The sequence below is a fragment of the Sorex fumeus genome, unplaced genomic scaffold (genome assembly GCF_029834395.1).
Source record: "Sorex fumeus unplaced genomic scaffold, SorFum_2.1 ptg000041l, whole genome shotgun sequence".
NCBI classification, from domain to species: domain Eukaryota; kingdom Metazoa; phylum Chordata; class Mammalia; order Eulipotyphla; family Soricidae; genus Sorex; species Sorex fumeus.
In genome coordinates this window covers 11,146,574-11,157,325 of record NW_026606098.1, presented here as the reverse complement: position 1 = coordinate 11,157,325, position 10,752 = coordinate 11,146,574, and the positions used below count along the sequence as shown (strand labels likewise).

The window sequence follows — 10,752 nt, the reverse complement described above, 5'->3', positions numbered from 1 at the left end:
CTCCCGCCCCAGGCTCTGCTGTCAGACAAGGGCGGGGGCTCTTTGCTCCTCTCCTTTATTGCTGGGGCGTCTCCAGGCCACAGGAAGCCCCGGGTGGGGTGGGGGTCGGGGGCTCAGGTACCCTGTCTGAGGGTGCTATACACCTGCTCCAGCATATGGCACAGGCCCTGGTCCTTGGGCGTCCTGCTGGCCAGCGAGATCTGAAACAAGTGGGGACCACAACTCAGGGTGCAGCCAGTGGCCTCCGCGGAGCCCATCACAGAGCTGACAGCACCCCTGGCTGGAGGCTTGGCCCTGGGACTTGGGGGTCATATTCCAGCGCGTGCCCTCGCCCCTCTTTGTTTTAAACAAGAAACCTCCATTCATGCCGCATCATGTGGGACATCAGCCAGCTCCACGTCACAGGCAACCGGGCCCAGATACTCACCCACGGAGTAGGGGGGGGCAGTGAGCCAGAGGACCCCACTCTTGTGCACAGCCTGGAACCCCCAGCAGGCCCACTTCACACCCCAACGAGTGGGCCCAGGACCCCCGCTCCCCCCCCCGGCCGTGATGGGTGCCACGGGCTGTAGAGCTCGAAGAGGGCCGAGCGGAGGGGCACTGCTGTCGGCGGGGTCGGGGCGTGCCTCACCTTGAGCTTGTCGAGGTAGCTGTGCTCCTGGTCCCAGGGCTCCTGGAACCGCACGAGGTCTGGGGCACCCTTGTAGAAGTCCACCAGCAGCATCTAGGTGGTGGGGGGTGCGCAGGTGGGACCCCCAGGTCGGGCCTGCTCCAGCGGGAGGCATTCTGAGCCTCCTTTCAGGGTCTGACGGAGCCCCCGGGAGATGGAGCCCCAGGTACCCACGCGGGCCCAGCCTCACTGCACAGCAGTGGGTAATCCCGGCTCCTATGTCAGGACCCCAGCAAGTTCTGGAGCAGCCCTTGGGCCAAGCGGGAGGGGCTAGGCCAGGTGCAGGGACTTGAAGTCAGAGCCACAGTCACCTTTCACCTACGTGGCTCCGCCCCTGAAGAGCACTCTGCCCCAGGAGTCTGGCTCCGCCCGACGCCACCCCCAGGAGTCTGGCTCCGCCCCAAGGCCTTGGCCCCACCCCCAGGAACCTGGCTCTGCCCCCGGGAGCCTGGCTCCACCCCAGGGCCCCAGTGGTGGCGAGAGGGCCTCTCTTCCAACTCACCATCTCGTGAAGAATGTCATTAGTCAGGAAGCTGTCCTGGACATAGGCCATCTCCACGTCCATGGGGATGCCATAATCGCTGGGCCTTTGCTGTAAGGGACATGGCCAGACAGTAGGGGACAGCCAGAAAAGTGGACTCCAGATCTATCCACTCTGCCATCAGGGGTCCTGAGCCACGTGGGGCTTACGCAGAACCCTGTGGTGCCACTAGGAAAGATCGGGTGGCATGCCCTCCCCCCTCCCCCACCTCACACAGAAGAGGCTGAGAAGCTGCAAACCTGGTCCTGAGATTTCTTTCCAAAGCTGATTTCTGGGGCCAGAGCGATACTACAGCAGGGAGGGCGCTGGCCTTGCACGTGGCTGACCCATATTGATCCCCAGCATTCCACATACGTCCCCTGAGCAACGCCCGGAGTGATTCCTGAGCGCAGAGCCAGGAGTAACCTCTGATCATCGCTGGGTGTGGCCCCAAAACAAATGAAAACAGTGCTGATTTCTAATCCCAATATGGGCTTGGCAACTGAGACCTGGCCAAGTTCGGAAAGGAGGCCGTCCTGCCTTTTCTTTCTTTGTTTTTGTGTTTGGCGGGGAGGGGCGCTGGGGAGCACACCCAGCGGTGCTCAGGGCTTACTCGGGACTCTGTACGCAGGGATCTCTCAGGAGGGGACTGGGGGCCATACAGGATGCCGGGGATCGAACCCGGGTCAGCTGGGTGTAAAGCAAGCGCCCTCCCCGTTGTCCTATCTCCAGTCCCTGTCTTGCCTTTTCAACCCCTTCACTCCAGGAGCTTTCTAGATTCAGAGACCGGCCTCGGCTCCCCCCGAAGTGGCTCCAGAACCTGACTCCACCGGCAGGGATCTGGCTGCACCCTACCAGGGCTTTGCTCCATCCTTGAATTGTCACCGAAGCCCCCCAGGGTAGATCCTGCCCTCGCTGTGGTCCTCCCAGGCACCCTGGCCCCGCCCACACTCCCTCTAAGCTCCGCCTCCACTTCATCTAGACCCCGCCCACACCCTTTCTGGCCCTGCCTACCTCCGGGGGCGGCATCACCCAGAAAGGCGCGATCTTGGACTCCGGGCCCGGGTTGCCAGAGTAGTAAGGAGCTGCGGGAAGAGCAAGAGAGGGCGGACTGGGGGTGTCGGTGTTCCCACATGCCCATCCCGGCTCCCCTCGTCGGCACTCACAGCAGAGCAGGGCAAGGCAGGGCTGGAAGCCGTTGCTGGATCCCTGCAGCCGCAGCTGGTAATCCATTTGCGCATCGATGTCCTGCAGCGATGGCAGCGCGGGGCTGTGCGGGTGGCTGTGATACCAGCCCACGAGGGATAAGCCGCGCAGCAGGAGACTCTGGTATATCTGGGGGCAGAGGTGCGACTGGGTGGGTGCGGCGCCTGCAGGGAGGGTGCAGGGGAGGGTTCGGGTGCACCCAGATTCCTTCGCTGTCCCTGGGTGCTCCTGGCACACTCCTGCTTCCACGCATCCAGCTTGGCACTGGCTGGGTTACCAGATCAGCCGCAACTGGGCCACCCCATGCAGTCTTGCCCACACATACCTAGCATGTGGCCACACCCACACTGGCCTTGACTCACTGATTGGCTCTCTCCTGCACATGCCCCACCCCCGCCGCCTTTGGCCCCTCCCCGAAAGCTTTGGTCCCGCCCGGCTAGAACCTCTTCACATACACACTCAGAACCACCTCCAGCACAGTGTCTGCCCTTCTGGTTAACCTAAACACTCAGAATAGCTGCAAATAGCAGGCTCTTAGCCGCACTCACAGAAAGTGCAAGGCCCGCAGCCTCACCGTGGGATCTTGGGGCAGGCAATCACTGTTGCTCACGTTTGCACCGTGGCTAAGCTGTCAACTGTGGGGGGCCAGACCCCCTCCCACACACAGCAAGCGTCACGCAGCACCCCTCACCTCCTCTTCCGTGGAGGCCGCCGTGTCCACGTCCCCCAGCCGGCTCCGACAGGGGAAAGCCTTGAGCACTGTGAGCACTGCACGGAGGCAAGAAGGCAAGAGCATGAGCCGCGGTCCTGAATGCTCCCCGCCCAGCCCACTGATCCCCAAATACCCACTCTGGCTGTTGATGTCCCAGCGTCCCCCCAGGTACCCCACGACCTCGCTGCGAGTCAGGTGGCTGTGAAAGTCCTGGATGGAGAGAGACGTCAGGAGAATGTCTCAGGCTTCCAGCAGCCCCACCCCCATACACACAGAGGTTCTGGGGTGGGGGCTCCCAGGATTCTTTCCAAGATAAGGAAACAGGCCCCTCCCTTCAAACACCGAGTACTGCAGGGCGGAGAGAGTACAGAGGGTCAGGTGCTGGCCTTGCTTCCCGACTGGCCCCATTTCAAGTCCCCAGTTCAAGCACCCTGAGCACCACCAGGGGTCACACCTGAGCACAGAGCCAGGAATAACCCCTGATCACCACCAGGGGGCGCTCCGAGCACAGAGTCAGGAATAAGTCCCCAGTACCTGCAGACTGTGGCCACACACACCCTTCAACCTTGCGCTGCCAATGTTAAATGCTTACTGTTTCAGAACAGTGGACAGGGTAAACGCGGTGCCTATCCTTGGGGAGCTTACATTCTGGGAACCCCACCCCACTGGGCAGGCGCAGGCGCCCCTTCCCCCAGCACACACCAGCAGAAACAGCACATTGCTGGACATGGCAACATTGAAGGGCTGGAACTTGTTGATGGCCGCAAAGGACGTTACTTCCACGAGAGTGTGGGGGTTCCTGAAAGAAGCAGGTGAGTCAGAAAACCTCAGGATGCTCCTGCACCCCCAAACTGGCTCCTCAGCCACCACCACTCCCCCACTACACACACACACACACACACACACACACACACACAGCCAGCCCTAAGAATCTCAGCTCTTGGGGCTGGAGCAATAGTACAGTGGGGAGGGCGTTTGCCTTGCACGCGGCCAACCCGGGTTCGATTCCCAGAATCCCATATAGTCCCCTAAGCACCGTCAGGAGTAATTCCTGAGTGCAGAGCCAGGACTAACCCCTGTGCATAGCCAAGTGTGACCCAAAAAGAAAAACAAAGAGAATCTCAGGTCTTGCCCTTACCCCAGTTCTTGCTCCCCGCTAGTCCACATGGCAGAGGTGATGGCAGACTTGGGGGACAGATTCATTGCCATCTACCTACCTGGCCGAGTCACGGCTCCCCAACATGCAGTAGCGAACAGGTACCCGGATCTTGTTTTCCACTCGTTTCCCGGGGAGTGTCGTCTCTGGGGAGGAGGGGCGGGGTGCGGGTGGGGAATCAGAAAGAAAAGGAAATGAAGCATCATGGCCTGCGACCTACCGACCTACCGCTGGACAGTCAGGAAGGGGAAGTACAAGAAACAATAAAACCACAGCAGGAGCCGGAGCACAGTGGGGAGAGCTCTTGCCTCAAACACGGCCAACCCAGGTTTGACTCCTGGCACCACATAGGGTCCCCAGAGTCAGGTATAAACCCTGAATACTGCCAGGGAAAGAAATAGAGAAAGAGAGAGGGGCTGGAACGATAGTACAACGGGAAGGGTGTTTGCTTCGCATACAGCTGACCTGGGTTCGATTCCCGGCATCCCATGTGGTCCCCTGAATATTGCCAGGAGTAATTCCTGAGCACAGAAACAGGAGTAACCCCTGAGCATCACTGGGTGTGGTCCAAAAACCAAGGAAGGCAGGAAGGCAGGAAGAAGGAAGGAAGGAAGGAAGGAAGGAAGGAAGGAAGGAAGGAAGGAGGAAGGAAGGAAGGAAGGAAGGAAGGGAGGAAGGAAGGAAGGAAGGCAGGCAAAGTCAGCTTTAGAAATCAGGCAACTTGGAGGTGCAGTAAAGGGCATTTGCCTTACACGCGGCCAACCCAGGTTCAATCCTTGGATCCCATATGGTCCCCCAAGTAATGCCAGTATTAATTCCTGAATGCAGAGCCAGGAATAACCCCTGAACATCACTGGGTGTGACCCAAAATGCAAAAAAAAAAAAGAATCAGGCAACAGAGCCAGGAGATAAGGTGCTTGCCTGCTTGCCTTTCTCATGGTCCATCCTCATTCTATCCCCAGAACTGCAAAGGAGTCACTACTGAGCACAGAGTCAGGAGCAGCCCCTGAGTTGTACAGTCCCACTCCCCCCGCCCTTCACCCCCCACAACAAAAGAAAAAAAATAGAAAGAAATCAAGCGATGGATTGGCAAATCAGGAAGAGGAGATGAATCATCGGCTCAGGAAACCAGAGAGCAGAGCTAACAGACAACAACAACAACAAATCAGGCAGTGGGACCAAGAGAGGCAGCACTGGCTGGAATTTAGTTTAGATATGTTATTTCTTTCTTTTACCTGGGGGCGGAGGAATCCCCAATTGTGCTCAGTGTTTCCTCCTAACTCCATAGTCAAGGTTCCCTCTTGGGGCGGGGGGTCAGAGGACCCTCTGGGATGCCAAATCAAACTCAGCCTGGCTGTGTGCAAGGCAAACTCCGGTCCCCAGCACTGGAGTGTAAGAAGTCAGGCGACGAGAGTGAAATTACGCAGCGGGGCTAGGAAATCTTGGGGGCAAGTCTGGGCACCTTTGCCCCATGCCTCTCACCAGGATGGGCGGACTCCTGGGGCGCCTTCAACGGAGCCCTCCGACTCTTTTCTTCCGCTGAAACCCCTGCCAGGACCTCCTCCTCTTCCTCCTCCATCAGTAAGTCGTCCTCCTCGCCTTCGCTAGCCGGGCTCTGAAGTGGTGAGTGAGAGAGGGGAAGGCCCTCAGCTGGGGTGCCCTCTGCCTCCCCCAGAAGATGCACCCGGACCTCCAGCTAGGAGGATCCTGCCGTTCCCCGAGCGGCCGCTAGAGGGAGGGAGTGAGCCGAGGTTCTGGGTTTTGTTGTGAAACTAAATTTGTGTCACCAGGTCAGCCCCCCCACTTTCTCCGAGCTCTAATCTACCCTGGGGGAAAATGCCCTTCAATCCCGAACGGGCGGCATCTGGGCGCAAGGAGAGCTGTGAGCACCGCCTCTCGCTGCCTCACTCTGCAAACCAGTCAGAGCTTGGATTGTTTTTCGCTAAATTCCCCTGTAACCTCTGGATCTCTTCAAATTTGCCCGGGGCCTAGGTGACTTCTTTTGGTCCTAACTCAATGGCCATGTCTCAGTCTCTGTCTTCCTCCTACTCCTCATTTGACGCTGCCAGGGTCCACCCAAATCACTTGGGCACCCCTCAAGGGTTCCCCAAGTTTCCCCACGTTGCTCAGGGCAGGATCACGGATCTCTCCTCTCCCCCCTCTGGCACCCCTCCCAGGCCACTTCGTCCATCTTGGGCTCTAACGCCAGCTGGCACCCCAGCAATGCCGACTGTCATTGGCCTGATACCCCACCGAGCTCCAAGACCCAGGGTCCAGCCACCCTGACCACCTCTCTGTGGAGAAGTGACAGGCGTCTCCTATGCCTTTGTTGTCCGGTTGTGGCCAAACTTCCTCTTCCCCTCCCATCAGCCCTGAGCACCCCACTTGCTCAGAACGAATTCTCCTTAGCCCCCACATCGGGCCCCTTAGCAATTCCCATTAGCCTCACTTTCAAAACCACCAGGGGCTGAGCTCATGCTTGCATGCGGGAGTCCTGGGTCTGAGCTACATGGTCTGCTGAGCACTGAGCCAGAAGCTCCTCACCCCAGCATTGGTAGGTATGATACCACACACACACACCAAAAAAAAAGAACCCTCAGGGATCACCCACTTCTTCCCCCTCTCAATGGCCAGACTCTGCATTCCATCATCTCCACCCGGAATTGGGGAGTCCCTTGTATTCTGCGATCCTACCCCCTCCAGACTGTTTTACCTGAACCAGCCACTAGAGAGCACTGTGACCCCTGAGTCCAGACCCGCCTTCTAAGCCGGAAGTGCTGGCTAAGTACCTCCACTTCCGGGGCAAAATCCAAGCCCTATCAGGTGCCCACCAGGCCCTACACGACCTACTCTCTCCTGCATACCCCCCAGGGATCTTCTCCCACACCAGGCCCCATCCTGCCCCTGGACCGGTCCACATTGTCCCAGGAGCTCATGTTCCTCCCCTCCCTCCCATTGGTTCTCTGTCTCCAGCTGTATCAGCCAATCAACGTCCCCTAAGGCACCGAACTCACTCCATGCCAGCACCTCTGTGTGAAAATCGACCCCAGGGCTTCCTGTGCAGGACACCCGGGCTCCCGGCGCTGTAGCCACCCGCCCAGGCTTGCCTCCATCTCTTCCACACGGCTATTCCTGTTCAGAAAGCCGCTCTCTTGACAGTGGGCTAACAGACTCCCCCTCGTCCTTCAAAGCCCCACCCTCTTGCTGGCACAGGCCTGGAAAAGCCTCAGTGTCAGCCCCTGCTTCTCCCACAGAACCCGGGAGGGGTGGCTTCGGACGCACCTCATCGGTGACCGCTGCAGGCACGTGGGGCTGGTGTCGCCGGAGCCAGGCAGCCTTGTACTTGTCCAGTTTCTGTCCCTTGTACTTGACAGATGCCCAACCACAGCCCGACTTCTTGGCTGGGTTCACGAGCTTCTTGCAGTGGGTGGCCCAGGCGCTGGGGGAGTTAAACACCTGCCCTGTCTCTTGCCACACAATCCTGCCATCGGGCTGTAGGTCCCCCAGGAACTTCTTCCCCTACAGTAATGATAGAACGGATGAAGCCAAATCTGATGCCTACAAAGGCGCTTCTTCCAGGGCCCCAGAGCACAGTTCCAAGGGCTGGAGTATGTGCTTCGCGTGTGAGGGACCACAGGTTTGCTCCCTCTGCCGCTCACAGTCCCCTTAGATTCACCCAGGTCCACTGGTGTGACTCATCCTCAAACCAAATCAAAGCAAGCAAACAAAAAAGTCTCCCAGCGGGGCTGGAGAGATAGCACAGCGGGTAGGGCGTTTGCCTTGCACGCGGCCGACCCGGGTTCGATTCCCAGCATCCCATATGGTCCCCTGAGCGCCGCCAGGAGTAACTCCTGAGTGCAGAGCCAGGAGCAACCCCTGTGCACCGCCAGGTGTGACCCAAAAAGCAAAAAAAAAAAAAAAAAGGTCTCCCAGGAAGCCCTCCCCGCCTCTCCAGCATTCGACACCGTTGTCCCATTATGGATGATTATCAGAACCTGTATGTCCACTCTAATCTGTATCCAAATTACCCGGGGGTTGAGCTAGCCCATCCAGGTTTGATCGCGGCCACTGCATAGGGCCCCCAGAGCACCGCCAGAGCGCAGAGCTAGGAGGAAGCCCTGGGCACAGGCGGGTGTGACCCAAAAACTAAAAAAAGAAAGTTTCAGTGAGGTGACACGGCGGGGTCCTTCCCGCGCCTCAGTTTCTCCTTTGTTACAACGGAGTGTTCGCTGAACAATCTCCTCCCCAGCCATACGGGCCCCGAGCTAGCCTCGGTCGCTCTCTGCCTCGATTTCCCCTTCCACCAGCGCGCCTCCCTGGGCAGCCGCGGGGCCTCGGGAGACGGGCGCGCCCGCTCACCAGGTAGTAGATGGACAGCACCCCCGCGCCGGGCTCCAGCAGCGCATCTTTAAGGAGCACCCGCAGAGTGACCGCGCGCCGCGTGAGCGCGCTCCCGGCTCCGCTGCAGCCCCCGGCTCCGACCCCGGCCCCGCCGCCGCCGCCGCCGCCGCCGCCGCCGCCGCCGCGCGCGCTGCCCGTTCCCGCCGGCCGCTCAGGCTCCTCGGCCTCCGCCTCGTCCTCGTCCTCGTCCGGCGCCTCCTCGCCCGCGCCGCCCGCCGGGGACAGGGACTCCGGAGCTGCGGACAGCGAAACGGCTGCAGCCGGGTGCGCGGCCCCGGCCCGCCCAGACCCCGCCCGGGGCCTCGCCGCCCCCGCTCGGACCCGACCTACCAGCCATGCCCGTGCGCCCCGCGCCCCACACCCCGCGCCCCGCTCGCCGCCGGCCCTTTCTTCCCGCCACGTGACGCGGCTCCGCCCCACGGGGCAGCTATTGGCTGCCGCCCGGGGGCGGGTGGGGGGCTCGCCCGCTGGAGCGAGCGGGGAAACTGAGGCCTCGGGCGCGCGCAGTAGGGATCGCTCCGGCACTGAGCCACCATCCTTGGGAGGCAGGTGACCACTTGGAGCCGGACTTTCAGGAGATCGGAGATGTCCCCGCCGGCGGGAAGCTCTGCGAGCCAGGAGAAGCGGGGAAACTGAGTCCCGTCGCTACCGTTCTTGAGCGCGCCACAGACCTCGGCCAGGGAGGCCGCGCGTCGGTTTCTAAAGGGTTAACTTCCATTCTCCCCGCGGCCTTCGACGGATTCTGTGATTGGGCCGGAGCGGAGCGCGACGAGCAGGCCTGGTCCAATTGGCAACAAGCAGCGGGTGCCTTCCAGCCAATCAGTGCTAAGCGTTTGCTCCGCCGACCAGGAAGCGACTCTCCCTTCCAGTAGCCAATCCGTACTAGGCGCTGGCCTCAGCAAGCCAATCAGAGCACACCCGGCCCCGCGGACCGCGGCCGCAGCCCCGCCCGCCCTCCGCGGTGCGCAGAGCACGTGGGCGGAGTCCAGAGGGATGATCTGCGAGGGGCCTGCTGCGCAGTCCTTTGTCCCTGGCCTCCTATCTTAGGACCTTTGCTCAGAGGCTTTAGAGCGTCTTCCTGGAGTGTCGGAACTCCCAGTAGCGGGTGAGGCTGAAAACTCCCAACATGCCAGTCTCCCGAGCTAGAGTCGGCCCAGGGGGGATTTGCCTGGATCCCTGGTTGAGAACTGAGACAAGAGCCCCATCCAGAAAGAACTCCAGCGCCAAAGTCAAGTGCCCGTCCTTTTTGTGATACATACACGCACAAACACAAACACACGCACACGCACACACACACCCTCCAAGTGATCAGGCCAGGGGTCAGGTATAAAGATAGTACAGCACCCAGTCCGGGCCGGAGCTAGAGTACAGCGGGTAGGGCGTTTGCCTTGCACGCTGCCAACCTGGGTTTGAGCCTTGGCATCCCATATGGTCCCTCAAGCACCGCCAGGAGTGATTCCTGAGCGCAGAGCCAGGAGTAACCCCTGAGCATTGCCAGGTGTGAATCCCCCCCCCAAAAAAGCACCCAGTCATACGTGCACGGGGATCGATCCTGAGCCCCTACCAGTAGTGATTCCTGAGTTCAGGCAGGAGAAAGCCCTGAGAAAGCCCTGAGCACAGCTGCAGAGCTCCAACCCACCAAAAAAAAAAAAAAATTCAGGCCAGAGCTGGGCAAATACGAATTATTCTGTCTGTCTCTCTGCCTCTCTGTCTCTCTTTCTCTGTCTCTCTTTCTCTCTCTCTTTGGTGGAGAGGGGTGTCACTCCAGCGGTGCTCAGAGTTTACTCCTGGCTTGGTGCTTAGGGGGACCCTATAGGGATGCGGGCGATGGAACCTAGGTGGGCTGTGTGCAGGGAAAACGCCCTCCTCGCTGCCTTACCTGAATTAATTCTGTTTATGTCCAGCTCAGGATTTCCTTTGGGATGACTCTCCCTGTGCCCCACCCCTTACAGCTAACCCCACATTCACAGATCCAGCTACTATCTTCCTAGTGCTCCCAACAGATACACTTAAAACTAACTTTGTGACCTTTCGGCAACCAGGTCTCTCTTTTATGGCATATGTGCTTATCAACTTCATTATTTGGG

General features: G+C 59.8%; 1 protein-coding gene across 1 annotated transcript; it reads right to left on the bottom strand.

Moving 5' to 3' along the window:
- Positions 1 to 70: 70 nt before the first annotated feature.
- MPND (MPN domain containing) lies at positions 71 to 9,050 on the bottom strand. The gene is made up of 13 exons (XM_056119467.1): positions 8,996 to 9,050; positions 8,624 to 8,901; positions 7,547 to 7,783; positions 5,747 to 5,879; positions 4,326 to 4,410; positions 3,811 to 3,907; positions 3,246 to 3,318; positions 3,088 to 3,164; positions 2,357 to 2,525; positions 2,205 to 2,275; positions 1,173 to 1,262; positions 632 to 724; positions 71 to 200 (listed from the first exon to the last, which is right to left on the bottom strand). The coding sequence occupies exons 1-13, from the start codon at positions 9,000 to 9,002 to the stop codon at positions 114 to 116; spliced, it is 1,497 nt and encodes a 498-aa protein (XP_055975442.1). The 5' UTR covers positions 9,003 to 9,050; the 3' UTR covers positions 71 to 113.
- Positions 9,051 to 10,752: the final 1,702 nt, after the last annotated feature.